This window comes from Trifolium pratense, linkage group LG3, assembly GCF_020283565.1.
Source record: "Trifolium pratense cultivar HEN17-A07 linkage group LG3, ARS_RC_1.1, whole genome shotgun sequence".
In the NCBI taxonomy this organism is placed as follows: Eukaryota; Viridiplantae; Streptophyta; class Magnoliopsida; order Fabales; family Fabaceae; genus Trifolium; species Trifolium pratense.
In genome coordinates, this window is record NC_060061.1 from 48008978 (window position 1) to 48027989 (window position 19012).

Here is a 19012-nt window from a genome sequence, read left to right on the forward strand (position 1 = left end):
TTTTTTGTTAGGATTGACAACTCTTGTTTATCGACTCAGATATGTCAATGTCTAGTTTTAGTTGAAGTGTCAAGTCCAACGTCACTCATCACTAAACCGCCTAATTTTAATATTTTTATCGGTTGAGTTAGAATTTATGGACTGAAAATATATCCAGCTCAAAAGAAATGGATCACGATCCAGTGCGGTATATGAATCACACAATTATACTTATACATAGTAGATCTCAACCATCCATTTTAAATCGACGGTTCATATTACTCTTATTAAAATCAATACAAGTCAATATTAGATCGGACAGTTCTAATTAAAAGCAGCATAGAGGAAATCCTATTCCGAAAGCAACAATTTCTGGCGGATACACCCGCCAATAAGTGCATTTGCAATTTAAAAAAAATAGCTGTTTGATTTACTGACACGGTCTCTGCATCGGTATTACAAAAAATAATTATACTTACTTTTGATTTCCTGACAGCCAAATCCGCCAGTATGTGTCTCACTTCTGCCTTCTTCTATAGTACTACAAGCTTCCCAGATCTTAACATGTATTTCTCAAATCTTCAAAACAACTAGTATGATTTACGGATTCATTTATCTGAAGCTTTGAAATTTGGTGAGTACTTTTTAGATTAATTTGTTCTCTTTTTTCTTTACAAAATTTTAATATATATTCTTTTGTTTTTCATTCACAACAAGTAGCAAATAATATATGTCATAGATCTATGGTTTTTATGTGAACCATTTTTTTCTGAACAGCCAATAAAATTTTCCTATCCCACCTAATAGCCCAGATCTATGGTTTTTGTGTCAATTTGCTTTGTATATCTAGTTTCAGAACTATGTTACTAAACTTTGTTAAGTTTCGTACGATTCCGTTGTGTACTCTATCTTTCAGAACATTTTCTGTATGGCTGATGCATTGTTAAACAAATTGCTCTGTAATTTCTTCATCAATTGACTATCTTCATTAGAAAACATTTTAGGGTTTACGTTTTTTTTTTTAAAGTTTTACATATTGCTTTAATATTTAAATGTATAATTGTTTTAATACTTTTGCTTATAATTTTAATTTAGGAGTGTTAAGTGATTCGATTCCATCGGTGTGATTGGGAGTACATTGTCTAAGTTTAAAGTTAAACATTACTCTGCAAACCAAGTAAGTAATGCAATTTTTTTTCTTTTCGATATATGTGAGTATTGCAATACCACAATTTCATTCTCTCTGTAAATTTTCTTCAACTTCTCTCTAAATTTTCATATATTTTTTAATTAACAGTCGTGTTGATAATAGTATATATTTATTTATGTCTAGATCTTAATCATGGATCGTAGCTGGATGTATGATAGATATTACAATGGAAAGAGAGGGCAAGTTAAAGAAGTTTTTAAACTTGGGGTTCAATTATTTATTGATACCGTAAAACAGAGGCCCGTTGTCGTTAAGGAAGGGGGAATTAGATGTCCGTGTATGGTTTGTCAATGTAGACGTTTTTTCAGTGAAGATGAAATTAAGTTTCATTTATATACTAAAGGATTTCAACCTAATTACTGGGTTTGGACAAGTCACGGTGAATCATTTTCCTCGGATCGTTCACGTGTAGATGTGAATCAAGGTGGTTCAACTAGTGCTGGACCAGCAGTATCAGTTGCACAAAATTATCATGAGCATTACCCCGTCAATGAGATGAATAATATGATAACTTATGCTCTTGGTATTAATGTGGCGAACAATGGGTCAGGAGATGAATATGAAGTGGATGAACTTCCGAATGATGAAGCTCAAAGACTTTTTAATCTTTTGAAAGAGACAAGTAAACCGTTGTTTGAAGGTTCGGAAGACTCGAAGTTAACAATGTGTGTTAGACTTTTAGGTATAAAGTCTCAATTTCTAGTCCCAGAATTAGCTATGGATGAGATGATCAAAATGATGTTGGATGTAACACCCATCCCCGGTGATTTGCCGCAAAGTTATTATGAAGTAAAACAGTTAGTGTCAAAGCTAGGACTAGGAGTTAAGAGAATTGATTGTTGTGTTAATGGTTGTATGTTGTTTTATAATAACGAATTTGGTGTAAGTGATGGTGATTTGGCTGAATGTAAATTTTGTAAAGAACCAAGATACTGCGAAACAAAAAATTCTCAGTCAAGTAGCAAAAAACCAATTCCAAGAAAGGTGATGTTCTATCTACCTATAATATCAAGATTACAAAGGTTGTATGCATCGTTGCAAACTGCTGGAAAAATGACGTGGCATTCTAAAAATTATGAAAAAAGAAAAAGTTCAGGTGAGTTGCGACATCCTTCTGATGGTCTAGCTTGGAAGCATTTTGATCAAGTTAATCCTGATTTTGCTTTAGAGCCACGAAATGTACGGCTGGGATTATGCTCTTATGGATTTACTCAAGTATCAACCCCCCCATATTCATGTTGGCCAATTATTGTTACTCCATACAATCTTCCACCTGAAATGTGTATGTCAAAACCTTGCATGTTTTTAGCTGCTGTAATACCAGGGCCATCTAGTCCAACTGTTGGTATTGATATCTATTTACAACCTTTGATTGATGATTTGAAGAGGTTGTGGGAAGGTGTTGTGACATATGATATAAGTCGAAAACAAAATTTTACTATGAGGGCAGCTTTGATGTGGACCATTAATGACTTTCCTTCTTATGAGATGTTGTCTGGATGGGAGACAGATGGTAAATTGGCATGTCCTGTTTGCATGGAAGACACAAAAGCGTTCACCTTAAAAAACGGTGGAAAAGATACATGGTTTGACTCCCATCGTCGGTTCCTTCCTTTTGATCATCCATTTAGAAGAGATAAAAATGCATTTGTTAAGGGTGAGATTGAAACTAGAAAACCACCTCAAAATTTGACATCAGAACAAGTTTGGGACAAAGTGAAAGGTATGCCAAAAGTAGAAATAGTTGGTGGTGTTGCTTCTAAGCCGCGAGGTTACGGAGTAACGCACAATTGGACAAAAAAAAGTATTTTCTGGGATCTTCCGTATTGGAAAGACAACCTTTTACGTCACAACCTTGATGTTATGCATGTTGAAAAGAATGTTTTTGAAAATATATTCAACATCGTAATGAATGTCAAAGGAAAAACAAAAGATAATGACAAAGCTAGGAAAGACGTTGGGTTGTATTGCAGACGTAATGACCTGTTGTTAGTGGAGACATCCAATGGTAAAGTCCTAAAACCTCGTGCAAACTATACTTTATCAGTTGATGAAGCAAAATCAGTTTGTCAATGGGTTGAAGAACTGAAGATGCCAAACGGTTATTCGTCAAATTTGGCAAGATGTGCTGATGTTGAGAATGGAAGGATGCGTGGGATGAAGAGTCATGATTGTCATGTTTTTTTGCAGTCTTTACTTCCGATTGCCTTTAGTTCTTTACAACCACATGCATTGAATCCGCTGATTGAACTTTGTCAATTTTTAAAGAATTTATGTTCAGCAACATTGAGAGATGATGATCTTATCAAGATGGAAGGTGACATTCCAATGATCTTGTGCAAGTTAGAGAGAATATTTCCTCCTGCGTTCTTTGATTATATGGAGCATCTTGTAGTGCATCTTGCACATGAAGCTAGACTTGGTGGACCTGTTCAATATAGATGGATATACCCGTTTGAAAGGTTCATGGGGGATTCAAAATGTTCCGTGAAAAATAAAGCTAAAGTTGAAGCCTCAATTTGTGCATCTTACTTACACCGTGAAGCAATTCACTTTTGTTCTCATTATTTCAATGACACGTTGTCAGGAGGAAATGGTCGGAATGAAACTGAGAGTCAAAGTATTATTCACCCATTAACCCTATCAGTATTCAACTTGTCTGGGCGTCATGCTGGCATGGAGAAAATTTGTTTTCCTGGTATTAAAGTATTAATGTCAGCACATGTTCACGTGTTGATTAACTGCACTGAAGTTCAGCCCTACTTAGAGTAAGCACAACGCTAGCCTATCTATCTAAATTAATTAGTTAAAGAATATTATATAATATACACTGATTAACAATATTGATGATATATAATTGATCAGGTTATTTCTAACATCTGAGGAGATAACTCCGGAACAATCTTCTGCGAAAATAAATGATTTTTTTCCAAGTTGGTTCAAAAAACACATGTATCGTCAAGCAGCAACCCCCATGGTACAACACTTGAGAAACTTATCTGATGGCCCGAAGTCAAATGTTAAACAATGGCGCGCCTACTTGGTCAATGGATACAAATTTCATACACATAGTTGGACCGAAGGAAAAGAAACAATAAATAGTGGAGTGTGTATGAAAGGTGTGACTGAAAATGGTAAAGAAGATTTTTACGGTGTGATTGAGAACATATTTGAAATCTCATACAACTACTTCGATTCCAGGAAAGCAGTGGTGTTGTTTTATTGTAATTGGTTTGACCCATCAAACAGAGGTACAAAGTATAATTCAAAGACTAACACTGTGGACATAAACATGAATAGGAGATATCAATTGTATGATCCATTTGTTATGGCCCACAATGTCAGACAAGTTTACTATGTCCCTTATCCATCAACAAATGCTGACAAACAAGGTTGGTGTTCCGCAATAACGATAAAACCAAGGGGTCAAATTGAAAAAGATGAAATAGAAAAAGACGAAGCATATCAGCTCGATGAGATGGCCAATGTAGATGAAGTGATTGAAGCTGAACATTTCAATCGTCTTTGCGTCGGGCCAGGAGAAGCAGAAGAAGTACCTGAGGATGGTGATGTTGATGAAGACGATGATGATCATGTGGAAGATGAGGGTCAAGACGATGATGAAGATTTATCAGATTGGGATGACCATAATTAATTAAGAATAATTTTGGAATATATCTACTATGTTTTGGAATATATTTTGACTATCAATGTTTAATATAGCTATTAAAGGCATTCAAGAATGCATGTAATAATTGACTTCTGGCAACATGTTGCTTTTTTTATTTTATTTTATTTTTTAGTTGATGAGAATTGCTTTTCCTTTTATTTATGTTTATGAACTCAACAAGTAACTTATGGGTGTTTACCCCTATATGCAAGTAATGAAGTGGTGATGTAAATAAACAGAACATTTAGCACAGTATGGTGTTACTGTGTTGCTTCTTGTTTAAGCTTCAACGAAGCTTCAAATTTATTGGTCAGGTTGTTCGCTTAGAAACTAGGGAAAGACTTGGCAGCCAAATTCATACTGATTACTCGTTTGGCTTTCCCGTTGACCTTGGAGCGTCATGGTAAAGCTGAATTTCTATGTTCTGATGTATGAATGTTAATGAGAAGGCAAAATATTTTCTATTTAGATTTTATTATTAAAATAAACAGTCTTTTTCTATTTCAGGTTGCATGGTGTTTCTAAGGAGAATCCACTTGCTTCAGTGATTGGAAGACTGGGGCTACCGCTTTACCGTACAAGTGGGGATAACTCTGTGCTCTATGATTATGATTTAGAAAGGTAGATGCATAGGTTTTTAATGATATATTAGTTTGCAAATTCGGCTACACTTGCATAGTAGGTAATCGTTTCAATTGTTTTAATTGACCATATAAATATTTCAATTTTTCTAGTTGTTATGAAAGGTAAAATTTATTATTATATGATAGTTCTTTTTGAATTGAAATTCATTACCTTCCTACAGCTATGCACTTTTTGATATGGATGGGAATCAAGTTCCCCAGTAATTGCCAATTGGTAACAAAAGTTGTTGAAGTATTTGAGAAAATTTTAGAGGAGGTTTGTCATTTTCTTATTTATTTTTCTAGTTATTTGGTTTATGCAAACAAATGGCATAATATGATTTCCACTCTAAAATTCAGGTTGGAGGGGCTTGCCCATAAGGTACTGCAGTGGTATTTATGCAGAATGGAGGGCTGGTTTGCTGCTGATTCTGATATAATTTCACTGAATGGTTGGGATCAGGTAATTTGAAGATATTAATCTTGCGTTACCTGTTAAATTCTCCCTGCCCCGCCTTCTCCACCTTAATTTACAAACTAAATGATCCTGTAGTGAAAGAAATAATTTGTAAAGTCGTCTCATAGCCAAGTGCATTAGTCTCCAACATGCAGCGTTTCTATGACCGATCATCATGTAATTGTGTTGCCTCATCTATAAATAGGAGTATGCATCTAATTTAAATATAGAGAGACCAGTTCTGGAGATAAAAATGACCGTTGTGTCGTTATGCATGTAAAATCCCCGGTGAAATGAATAAGTCAATCATGGGTAAATTTCATCATGTATTAGAGTCAAGCAAAATCACACTGGGAGGGGGGAGGGGATATAGGGATGATGGCTTGGTTGTTAGGGTGTGGGAGTTATGGAGTGGAGTGGTAAGGAGGTCAAGAGTTTGATCTCCACTTTTAACATTAAAATATTAGCAAATCTAACATTTTCGGTTTCAAAACTAAAACAAAATCACACTAGAAGGGGGGGTGATGGGTGTAAATGAATCCTTTCATGCCAGGCCATCTTTTTTGTGAGTGTGAAATGCTGAACTTTGGCATTATGGCTGTATGGTTTTCAGTTTAATGAAAATGGTTCTTCCCTTTGCATAGGCTTACCATAAAGAACATTAGGAAAAGCTACATATTAAACAAACTTGACCTAGTTTGACCCTAATTACAGCATATTGCAAGAAATTTCTTAATTAACACAAGCATTTTTCTTTTGAATGTATCTTGCTTTCATATTTTATACATCTTTGTATATGTTGTGACAGGAAGTACTTCTCCCTGGTGGTCATGGACTCATGGTCTTATGGTTAGGAGCTACTTGCCTGTTATAAATACCCTAGCCAAGGGTCTTGATATTCGCCTGGGTCACAGGTAGGTATTAGTTTGAATTGTTGTTTTGAAATTGTATGTTTCGTTATGTAGCGTGATTAAATTTACTGGCATTAAAATTTTCCCCCATTTCAGGGTCACAAATGTTGTTCGGAGATATAATGGAGTAAAAGTGACAGTCAAAAATGGGAAAACATTCATAGTTGATGCTGCTATTGCTGAACTTGGGGTTGGACTTGAAAACAAAATTATTCTACACTTTGAAAATGTATTTTGGCCTAATGTGGAGTTCTTAGGAGTAGTTGCAGGTATATCTTATGGATGTAGCTACTTCCTCAATCTCCACAAGGCTGCGCGTCATCCTGTCCTCGTTTACATGCCTTCTGGGCGGCTTGCCAAAGACATTGAAAAAATGTCTGATGAAGCAGCTGCTAACTTCGCTTTTGTACAGCTCAAAAAGATCCTTCCTGATGCTTCCTCACCGGTACGATACTATTATTTTCTTTTTCACTCTTCAATCATGCTAGAAAAATTAACGCTTCAATACTCAAATCAGTTACCGATCCAAACATAAGATTAGCTTAGTCTTTACTGGAGGCCTCTAGCTCACCCCCATTCAGTTCTCGACATAGGCCACTAGTTTTATGACTTAACCTTCATATTGATACTGCAAAAATTGCATATATGAAGTTGTTTTCTATGATTTGTTCAGTCTAAAGACCTTAGCTTATTTAAGTTCCATGCATACTGGTAATTTTTTTCTACCATGCAGATTCAGTATCTTGTGTCTCGGTGGGGCTCAGATATAAATTCACTGGGTTAATATAGCTATGATCAAGTAGGGAAACCACACGAACTGTATGAGAGGCTCCGTGTTCCAGTAGATAACTTGTTTTTCGCAGGGGAAGCAACAAGTATGTGCTATCCAGGGTCTGTACATGGTGCATACTCGACTGGAATGATGGCAGCTGAAGATTGCAGGATGCGTGTGCTGGAGCGATATGGAGAGCTGGATTTGTTTCAGCCAGTGATGGGAGAGATGGCTTCACTGACTATCCCACTTCAGATATCTCGTATGTAATCGTCATTGGTCGCCACCATTCCTAATGGTCGCCATTGCTTCGGTCACATTATTGATCGACTAATTGCAACCATTTAGGTATAGTCTCTAAGCAAATGTCTCTTATGAAGTCATATATTGTGTGGTACTCCCTCCGTCCCAAAATATAAGCAAAAAGTGGTCAACAAAAGTTGATGAATTTGGTTTAAAATTTAGTCCAGATACATTCACTTTTGTTGACCCATTTTTGCTTATATTTTGGGACGGAGGGAGTACTTAGTTAATGTTGTGAAGAACTGGTAATATATGAATATTTAGCTAAGGCTAAGCACCTCTATAGTTTGGATAAGCTTATCTGGAAATGGCAGATGTACATCATCATATCCACTTATATATAATATATTTTAATAATAATAACACTGCCTTGTACATTTCTCTAGAATTAAACTACATTTTCAATCGCACCTAATTTTTTGTTAGGATTGGTAACTCTTATTTATTGAGTCAGATAGGTCAATGTCTAGTGTTAGACTTTTGTTAAAGTGTCAAGTTTTATATTAAATAAAAAATGTTTAGATGTAATGGGATAGTGTATTTGAATAATATATATTACTGGTATGCAATTTGCTATTGAATGCTTATGCATAAAGATTTGATACCTGAAAAGTATTGGCTGAATGTCATTTAGGAGAACAAAGATGACAAGGAAGGGAGTAAAAAAAAAAAGATACAGTCTCCATGCTACAGAAAAACATTCTAATTTACTAACAAAGCTAAAATATTTATTTGGGGTTTAAGTTTTCACTAAAAACACTCGCCAACAATCACCAACCGGGTTGAACTAAGAATGAAAGGAGTAAAAGTTTAGGGTTTAATTCCTGATAAGTTGAACAAAATACTAACAACTACTCCATCCATCCCTAATCTTTAATTTTTTACTTTTGTCCTAAAACTTTGGTTGTTTTAAAAAATCAAGATACAATTAATAATGTTTTTACCATTTTTACTCTTACAACAACTAAAAGCATCGGATAAATGAATTTTTCTCCTTCTTAATGATGTAAGAGTAAAAATAACTTAACATATTAATATTTATTATTTCTTAATCTACGTGGAAAATTTTAAAATGATTGAAAAATTGGGATGGAGGATGTAATTAGGACCTGAAAAGCTACCTGATTGAAATTAAAGTGTTTGGTAAAATTAACTTTTAAAATGATTGATAAATATAAAAAGACATAAAAGAACATGTTTAGTGGGTAGTTTTTATTTTTTTTAATAAAAAATAATAAAAATAATTAAAGGTGAGAAATGGAAAAAACTGTAAAAAAAATATAAGCGATAGACTCAAATGCTACTTGAAATAACATCTCACAAAAACTATAAGCCAATGAAAAAAGCTTTTTACCAAACACATTTATTTTTTTCGAACAAGCTTATAAGTTAGTTTATTGGACTTACAAAACACACCCTAAAAAAATGGTTAAATATTTTTTTTAAGAAGTTAAATTAGCTCACCAACACACTTCTAGCCTCCAGGTCCCAAACCAATATCGTCGGACTAACCCAAGTGGGTTTCGGTTAAATGTATTTTTAATATTTATAAAAGCACGTTCTTTCAAGTTTAATATCTATTAAATTTTAATAATAATTTTAGTCCTTTATTATATTTCATTTTGTAAAAATAGTGTTTATTTTGAAGAAAAATTTAATTTTTATTCCCTCAAAATAGTCCTTATAAAATTAATATTTGTGGTAGATAGACAAAATAACAAGTTATTAGAAACTCAATGAAGGAATCAGAGTTTGAATTTCAATCATAACGTCCAACATGACAATTTTAATATTTTTATCGGTGGAGCTAAAATTAACGGGCTAAAAATATACTCCTATGGTCACTATTATAAGAAGAAAAAACAAACATTTTTTTAAGTTCATCGAAAAAATAATGTAACAAATGTATAATATAGACCACATACATCAGCTATACAATTTTTGGCGGCGTAAACAGCCAATAAGTGCACTTCAGTTTAAAAAAATAGCTGTTTGAATTATTGGCGGTCTTTGTTCGCCAAGAAGTGCATCGGTGCTACAAAAGATAATACTGACGGCCAAAATCCACCAGTAAGTGTCTGGAATGACAAAACTGAAACGGTCATACTTCTGCTTTCTTCTATATAAGCTTCCCAGATCTTAACATATTTCTCAAATCTTCAAACCATCTATTATCTACAAATTCATTGTTCATTTATCTGAAGCTTTGGAATTTGGTCAGTACTTTTTTTATTAATGTGTTCTCTTTTTTTTCTTTACAAAATTTTAGTATTTTCTGTATATTCTTTTGTTTTTCATTCACAAGTAGCAGATCTATGGTTTTTGTGTAACGTATAGCCAATTTTTTTTCCATATCCCGCATAATAGCTCAGATCTATGGTTTTTGTGTCAATTTGCTATGTATTTCAGCAGTATCTAGTTTCAGAATTATGTCACTAAACTTTGTTAAGTTTCGTTCGATTCCGTTGTGTATTTTCTGTATGGCTAAACCAGGTTTGGTTTAGTGGTGAGGGATTTGGGTATCTGAAGTCCTAGGTTCGATCTTCTCTGACTCCATTGTAACAAAAAAAAAATCTGTATGGCTGATGCATTGTTAAACAAATTGCTCTGTAATTTCTCCATCAATTGACTATCTTCATTAGAAAACTTGTTAGGGTTTACATTTTTTTTAAAGTTTAGCATATTGCTTTAATAATTTAAATGTATAATTGTTTTAATACTTTTGCTTATAATTTTAATTTAGGAGTGTTGAGTGATTCGATTCGATCGGTGTGATTGGGACTACATTGTCTAAAGCTTAAAGTTAGAGACTCTTCGGCAAATCAAGTAAGTAATGCAATTTAAATTGTATGGTAATGTTTTAAGTTTAATTGTTAGTATTTGTTATTTTTTTTTTTTTTTAAGAAGAACATTGTTGTTTTGTTAGTTAATCACATTTTATTGTTAAAAAAAAACATAATTATTATTGTTTCTAAAAGAAAAGTAAGTAATTAAAGAAGTAAAACAAATCTTTTTTTTAGTCTAATGGTGATTTATTATAGTTATATATTTTAACTTACATTTTAAAACAATTTTAAGGACTTAGTTATAACACTACAAGAAAAACTGCATTTAGAGAGAACATTTATTATAACTTTTTTAAGAACAAAAAATTACTTTTTTTTTTTATAAAAATAATCACTTTTAAAAATATCACTTTTTTAATAGTTATTTTTTAATTTTAATTTGGAAAATGTTGTTTTTTTCGTCGATTGCCGTGGTTGGGAGCTAATATAATTTAGAATGTATAATATTTTTTTATTTGAACTTAAAAAAACAAATCTTTTAAGTTTAATGATTTTTTCTGTTGACTAAGTTTAAATTTATTACGGAGTAATTTTTTTTTAATCATATGTGTATTTATGTTAATATAGTTATTAATTTATTTTAGAAAGTGTGTTTTATTTGCCAGTTGCGATGGTTGGGAGCTTATTCTTAAAAACTTAAAGTCTGACACTACTCGACACAAGTAAGTAATATATAATTTAGATTATATAATATTTTTATATGAATTTTAAAGAACAAATCTTTTAAATTTAATGATTTTTTTTGTTGACTAATTTTAAATTTATTAGTTTTTTTACTTTATTATCAAATTGTTGTTAGTTTTACGAAAAATATTTAATTATTCTTTTTTTTTTTACTTAAAAAAATATTTAATTATTCTTTTTAATAGATAATTAAGACATTAAAGAATGTGTCATAAAAGAAAGACATTAAACAAGTAATTATATTTTTATTGTTTTAACTTGTTTTTTTTTTTTTTTTTGGTAAAGATTGTTTTAACTTGTTTTACCTTAAAGAAAAGTAATTAATTATATTTAAAATCACATGTCATAAACTCATAATTTACTTATTGAAAAGTTACTAAATTTATATTTTTTCCGTGAATTTGAACATACTTGTTTTAACTTTTTTTGTTACATACATATTTGTTTTAGCTTGAAATTTTTTTTGATTTGATATTAACGTAGTTCTTTTTTAATTAAATTGATATATTTATCCGTGACTAGACATGAAAGTCAATATCCAAAAAAGAGTAAATATGAAATAGATCTAACTAACAGTAGTTTTGATACAGTATCTATTTATTTATGTCCAGATCTTAATCATGGATCGTAGTTGGATGTATGATAGATATTACCAAGGAAAGAGAGGGCAAGTTAAAGAAATTTTTAAACTTGGGGTTCAACTATTTATCGATACCGTAAAACGGAGGCCCGTTGTCGTTAGGGAAGGGGGAATTAGATGTCCGTGTGTGGTTTGTCAGTGTAGACGTTTTTGCAGCGAAGATGAAATTAAGTTTCATTTATATACTAAAGGATTTCAACCTAATTATTGGGTTTGGACAAGTCATGGTGATTCAATTCCCTCGGATCGTTCGCGTGTAGATGTGAATCAAGGTGCTTCAAGTAGTACTGGACCAGCAATACCAGTTGCACAAAATTATCCCTTTAATGAGATGAATGATATGGCAACTGATGCTCTTGGTATTAATTTGGCGAACAATGGGTTGGGAGATGAATATGAAGCATATGAACTTCCGAATGATGAAGCTCAAAGATTTTTTAATCTTTTGGAAGAGACAAATAAAACGTTGTTTGACGGTTCGGAAGACTCGCACTCGAAGTTAACAATGTGTGTTAGACTTTTAGGTATAAAGTCTCAATTTCTAGTCCCAGAATTAGCTATGGATGAGATGATCAAAATGATGTTGGATGCAACGCCCATCCCTGGTGATTTGCCGCAAAGTTATTATGAAGTAAAACAGTTTTTGTCAAAGCTAGGACTAGGAGTTAAGAGAATTGATTGTTGTGTTAATGGTTGTATGCTGTTTTATAATAACGAATTTGGTGTAAGTGATGGTGATTTGGCTGAATGTAAATATTGTAAAGAACCAAGATACAGGGAAACAAAAAATTCTCAGTCAAGTAGCAAAAAACCAATTCCAAGAAAGGCAATGTTCTATCTACCTATAATATCAAGATTACAAAGGTTGTATGCATCATTGCAAACTGCAGGAAAAATGACGTGGCATTCTGAAAATTATGAAAAAAGAAAAAGTTCAGGTGAGTTGCGACATCCTTCTGATGGTCTAGCTTGGAAGCATTTTGATCAAGTTAATCCTGATTTTGCTTTAGAGCCACGAAATGTACGGCTGGGATTATGCTCTTATGGATTTACTCAAGTATCAACCCCCCCATATTCATGTTGGCCTGTTATTGTTACTCCATACAATCTTCCACCTGAAATGTGTATGTCAAAACCTTACATGTTTTTAGCTGCTGTAATACCAGGACCATCTAGTCCAACTGTTGGTATTGATATCTATTTACAACCTTTAATTGATGATTTGAAGAGGTTGTGGGAAGGTGTTGTGACATATGATATCAGTCGAAATCAAAATTTCACTATGAGGGCAGCTTTGATGTGGACCATTAATGATTTTCCTGCTTATGAGATGTTGTCTGGATGGGGGACACATGGTAAATTGGCATGTCCTGTTTGCATGGAAGACACAAAAGCGTTCACGTTAGAAAACAGTGGGAAAGCCACGTGGTTTGACTCTCATCGTCGATTCCTTCCTTTTGATCATCCATTTAGAAGAAATAAAAATGCATTTGTTAAGGGTGAGATTGAAACTCGAGAACCACCTCAAAATTTGACATCAGAACAAGTTTGGGACAAAGTGAAAGGTATGCCAAAAGTAGAAATAGTTGGTGGTGTTGCTTCTAAGCCGCGAGGTTACGGAGTAACACACAATTGGACAAAAAAAAGTATTTTTTGGGATCTGCCGTATTGGAAAGACAACCTTTTACGTCACAACCTTGATGTCATGCATGTTGAAAAAAATGTTTTTGAAAATATATTCAACACTGTAATGAATGTCAAAGGAAAAACAAAAGATAATGACAAAGCTAGGAAAGACCTAGGGTTGTATTGCAGACGTAATGACCTGTTGTTAGTGGAGACATCCAATGGCAAAGTCCTAAAACCTCGTGCAAACTATACTTTATCAGTTGATGAAGCAAAATCAGTTTGTCAATGGGTCGAAGAACTGAAGATGCCCGACGGTTATTCGTCAAATTTGGCAAGATGTGTTGATGTTGAGAAGGGAAGGATGCGTGGGATGAAGAGTCATGATTGTCATGTTTTTTTGCAGTCTTTACTTCCGATTGCCTTTAGTTCTTTACCACCACATGCATTGAATCCGCTAATTGAAGTTTGTCAATTTTTTAAGAATTTATGTTCAGCAACATTGAGAGATGATGATCTTATCAAGATGGAAGGTGACATTCCAATGATCTTGTGCAAGTTGGAGAGAATATTTCCTCCTGCGTTCTTCGATTATATGGAGCATCTTGTTGTGCATCTCGCATATGAAGCTAGACTTGGTGGACCTGTTCAATATAGGTGGATGTACCCGTTTGAAAAGTTCATGGGGAATTCAAAAGGTTTGGTGAAAAATAAAGCTAAAGTTGAAGGCTCAATTTGTGCATCTTACTTATACAACGAAACAATTCACTTTTGTTATCATTATTTCATAGACAAATTCTCAGGAAGAAATGGTTGGAACGAAATTCACCCATTAACCCTATCAGTATTCAACTTGTCTGGGAGTCTTCTTAGCACGGAGAAAGATTGTTTTCCTGGTAATAAAGTATTAAAGTCAGCACATGTTCACGTGTTGATTAACTGCACTGAAGTTCAGCCCTACTTAAAGTAAGCACAACACTAGCCTATCTATCTAAATTAATTGTTTAAAGAATATTATATAATATACACCGATTTACAATATTGATGATATTTAATTGATCAGGTTATTTTTGACATCTGAGGAGATAACTCCGGAACAATCTTCTGCGAAAATAAATGATTTTTTTCCAAGTTGGTTCAGAAAACTCATCTATCTTCAAGGAACAAGCCCTATGATACAACAGTTAAGAAACTTATCTGATGGCCCGAAGTCAAATGTTAAACAAGGGCACGCCTACTTGGTCAACGGATACGAATTTCATACACATAGTTGGACTCAAGGAAAAGAAACAATAAATAGTGGAGTGTGTATGAAAGGTGTCATTGAAAATGGCACAAGTGATCTTTACGGTGTAATTGAGAACATATTTGAAATCTCATACAGTTGCACGAAAGCAGTAGTATTGTTTTATTGTAATTGGTTTGATCCATCAAGCAGAGGTACAAAGTATAATTCAAAGACTAACATTGTGGACATAAACATGAATAGAAGATATCAATTGTATGATCCATTTGTTATGGCCCACAAAGTTAGACAAGTTTACTATGTCCCTTATCCATCAACAAAAGCTGACAAACAAGGCTGGTGTGCCGCAATAACGATAAGACCAACGTCAACGGGTCAAATTGAAAAAGATGGAATAGAAAAAGACGAAGCATATCAGCTCGATGAGATGGCCAATGTAGATGAAGTGATTGAAATTGAACCTTTAAATCATCTTTGCGTCGGGGCAGGAGAGGTAGAAGAAGTACCTGAGGATGGTGATGTTGATGAAGACGACGATGATCATGTGGAAGATGAGGGTCAAGATGACGATGAAGATCTATCTGATTGGGATGACAATAATTAATTAATAAATAATTCTGGAATGTATCTACTATGTTTTGGAATATATTTTGACTATCAGTGGGATTCCCTTTCTAGGTTTTGTTGATTCTGTATGAGTTTGTTAAATGGTTCCAATTCTAGGCAGAATAAATTTGTATGAAACAGTTGATTGTTCTCTTGCTTCTTCACCTTAGTCAAGCTTGATTTTAATTTCAGTTTCCTCCTTTGATTTTATTTTATATAATTTGATTGGTCTACTCATTTTCCTGACATGACATTTAACTAAGGTTACACAACAACTAAGTCTCTAAATAGCTTGGTGTGTGACTTGCATTTTAAATTCTATTGCAGAAATTACAAATGCTCAACTCAAATTGTCTAAGTATGTCATGTATTATAATCAGAAACCATAACCACTGCACATTTTTTAGTTGAAGTAGCTTGTTTATGTGACAAAAATGCCTGCACATTTTTGAGTTGAAAGTGCCTCAAAGCTACATGACATTTTTGTCTAAGTATATAAGAATTATAAGTCGGTACAAGTGTTTAGCCTCGAGTAACATTGATGTTTTGAATTAATTGCCACTTACAGTACTCTTTGTTTTCTTCCCTGCTTACTAGCGCATCCTCGTCAGTAGCAATAATGTTTTCAAGTATTTCATTTTCATGTAGAGGATTGTCAATTCGTTGGTTTTGTTCTTTGGTATATCAGAAGTGAAGAATCAAGTATATAGTTGTCAAACTTTTGTATCGTAACAATTAATAGTTGATGTATTTGTATGCTCATCAAATTCTATAGCTTACATTTGATTGCATGCATTTTACAGAGGTAAGCTTTCCCTTGAATTTGTTTAAACTAACAGGGTAGTAAAACTGAACTTCAACTTATTTTCCTATGTTACTATGCGACTGATTTCTTATGTTTTCATTTGGTCTTGACAGTGTGACTGCAATTATAACTTAGGAAAATAAGTTGAAGGATATCTCAGCATTTTTGGAATTATTAACATTATAAGAAGGATCATATTCTATGAAATTTCAACATAGAACAATCTAAACTGGAAGAATGAGAAGAAAGTACCTTGGACCAAATTCTGCATTTCTTGACAGCAACTTATACAGTGGAATTGTTGAGTGAAAAGGATGCTATGTGAGTATATTTTAAATGTTGTTTTAAGTCTTATCCTAATCTCTTTTTGATAATGATATTAAAGTTTCATATAGTGTTAGCCATGGCAAACTGTCATAATTCCATTTACATGGCATTGAAACTTTTTTAGGCTGATGATCTACTTCTGATCTTTTTGATATATGATTTGTGGCATAAATAAAGTAGTTTATGATCAAGTAAATTCAAACATGTTTCAATGATAAAGTAGTTATTTTTCTTTGATTCATTATATTTTTCATGATCCTTCTCTTTTTATTATGTTGTTTCATTTCTTTTAGACATTTGTCTTCTCATTGTGTTCATGAGTAAAATGGTGATTCATATTAAAACCTAATGTGTTTTATATACTTTTAGCGATTAAGATTTTAAGTCATTTTATTAACCATGCTTTTTTTTTTCACTACAAAAATATTGAGGAATTGTGACAGAACACTAACATCTGTTTCACACAAACTGCTGCCGCTAATATATTTACATTTGCGGCCGTTTAACTCAAACCGCCGTGGCTTCTAAAATCACCTGCGACTTATTTCAGTCACATTCCCTCTTTTTTTCTTTGTCAAATCCCTTACTCTCACAGATTCACACATTTTCGTTTGTCTTCAGCTTCTCTCAAACTCAGATTTGTCTTTGTCAAACTCAGATAAACATAAAGCTAACAAAAGCTGATTTTTATGATGCAGCTGAAGCAGCAGTCCACACCTGACAATGTTGAATTTTCCATTATGCTTGGGAAGCTTCAAGATAAACTTCATCATACTTTGAGGAGTTTGGAATCATTCCAAATAAAAAATGCTGAACATGTACAGGTACCTTGCCTTTGAATTGAATGGCTTATTATTGATAGATAATACCAAGCTTCTAATTCCATGTGTTTTATTTTCAGTTTGTTGTGGGAAAATTCATTTACCTTGCAACTGATATCCTTGTTTATTATACATATATAAAACATAAAATCCCATATGCATGCAATTTCCTTATGGGGAGAGAGTTCAATATTTGTTTACATTTTACCCCTAGGCCACTCAATTGTATCTAGTTGGTCCTTACCCTTTATCAGGTGCTTTGTCAATAAGAGAGAATAGAAAATGAGCTTTGGAGGAAGCTTTTTGTTAAGTTTCCAAGAGGACTTTTGCCACCATATGTTTAATAGTTATTGTTGATGACTTTTGTACATTTACAATCTACAAGTTATTCATTTTCTTGTTTTATATCCTTATTTGGTTCTTCACCAATCTTTCTCTTGTGTAAAAGTTTCCAGGTTGTTACCGATGATTTGGACGTGCTTAAAAGTACAAGTGTCTAATATGGTACTCTCTCCATCCTTCAACTGTATATAGTTCGGGTTTGGAATAGGATCGGAGTTATTTGGTCCACAGTTGTCTCTTTGATTTGGAAAGCAAGAAATGAAATAATATTTAATCAAGCCGGGTTTGGGTGGGAAAATTTATTGGAAGAATCTAAAATTCTTTCTTGGAGAATTCATAGAGCCCGATCTAAGTACGTGGCTTATGAATCCATTAGCTTGTGTTGGAGTCAACATAGGATGGCTTTAAGAATGATTTTCCCTGGTGCTTTTGCCTGTTCATAATATCTGGGAATCTGTCTGTGTTCTGCTTTTTGCTGTTGTGGTTGTAATAGTGCAGGTTTTTTGACAGGAGGAAGTCGCATCGTGTCGAGCAATTGCTCTTTTTAAATATTACGTTTTTGTAGTATCTCATAAGGTCATTGTCCTGTTGCCTTGGGTCGGAAGCAGTTCCCGTTTCTAAAGCTCAGGTGAAAGCTAGTGGTGTGACGCGAGATCCCAATTCGTAATATTGTCGGAGCATTTTGCTGTCCATTATAGCTCTCTGCTGTGCTGAGTACTTTGGCTGGAGTTATAGCAGGGCCTGTATACAGTGGCGAGTTCTTTACCTCTGTAGACAGTGTTGGATTATTTTTAAGTCTTTTATGCATTGGCCTGCACTGGTTCATGTTGAATTGATTCCCATTGTAGTGCTTTTTATCTTCAGTGTTGGGAGCTTGTTTTCTCGGTAGCATTGGCCAGGCTTTTGAATAGTTTGTGGTTTGAGATCCTTAGATGTATTGGAGGCTTAAAGCTTATGTAATAGTGTTGAGTTTTGTAATCAGAGACAATAATCACTCATATTTTAGATGATTTTAATAGATAAGTTAATGTGTGGAAAATGTAGATTAATTGATCTTATTGCACATTAGTGTGAAAATGTGAAATTGATTTTGTGAGAGCTAATTTAGGAAATATATTTTAGTTGAATACCATATGTAGGATTA

The 19012-nt window shown here is 33.4% G+C and overlaps 2 protein-coding genes and 1 pseudogene across 11 annotated transcripts; all 3 read left to right on the forward strand.

The window, feature by feature from the left end:
• The first annotated feature begins 19 nt into the window (after nt 1–19).
• Nucleotides 20–4958, forward strand: LOC123917284. Its single transcript, XM_045968966.1, has 4 exons — nt 20–613; nt 1075–1156; nt 1313–3957; nt 4055–4958. The coding sequence occupies exons 3-4, from the start codon at nt 1322–1324 to the stop codon at nt 4842–4844; spliced, it is 3426 nt and encodes a 1141-aa protein (XP_045824922.1). The 5' UTR covers nt 20–613; nt 1075–1156; nt 1313–1321; the 3' UTR covers nt 4845–4958.
• Nucleotides 4959–5075: 117 nt separating this feature from the next.
• On the forward strand, nt 5076–8032 carry LOC123917286 (annotated as a pseudogene).
• Nucleotides 8033–9893: 1861 nt separating this feature from the next.
• LOC123917287 lies at nt 9894–18966 on the forward strand. 10 transcript variants are annotated; one of them, XR_006812422.1, is made up of 7 exons: nt 9934–10141; nt 10669–10751; nt 11377–11433; nt 16492–16699; nt 17404–17529; nt 17975–18030; nt 18379–18966. XR_006812422.1 is itself a non-coding variant. In XM_045968968.1 (5 exons), the coding sequence occupies exons 4-5, from the start codon at nt 12076–12078 to the stop codon at nt 15569–15571; spliced, it is 3399 nt and encodes a 1132-aa protein (XP_045824924.1). In that variant the 5' UTR covers nt 9894–10141; nt 10669–10751; nt 11377–11433; nt 12067–12075; the 3' UTR covers nt 15572–15772. The 10 variants fall into 10 exon arrangements, 3 of the variants coding, with proteins under 3 accessions (XP_045824924.1, XP_045824926.1, XP_045824927.1); XR_006812421.1 differs by having other exon boundaries at nt 17982–18030; XR_006812424.1 differs by having other exon boundaries at nt 11356–11433; nt 17982–18966.
• Nucleotides 18967–19012: the final 46 nt, after the last annotated feature.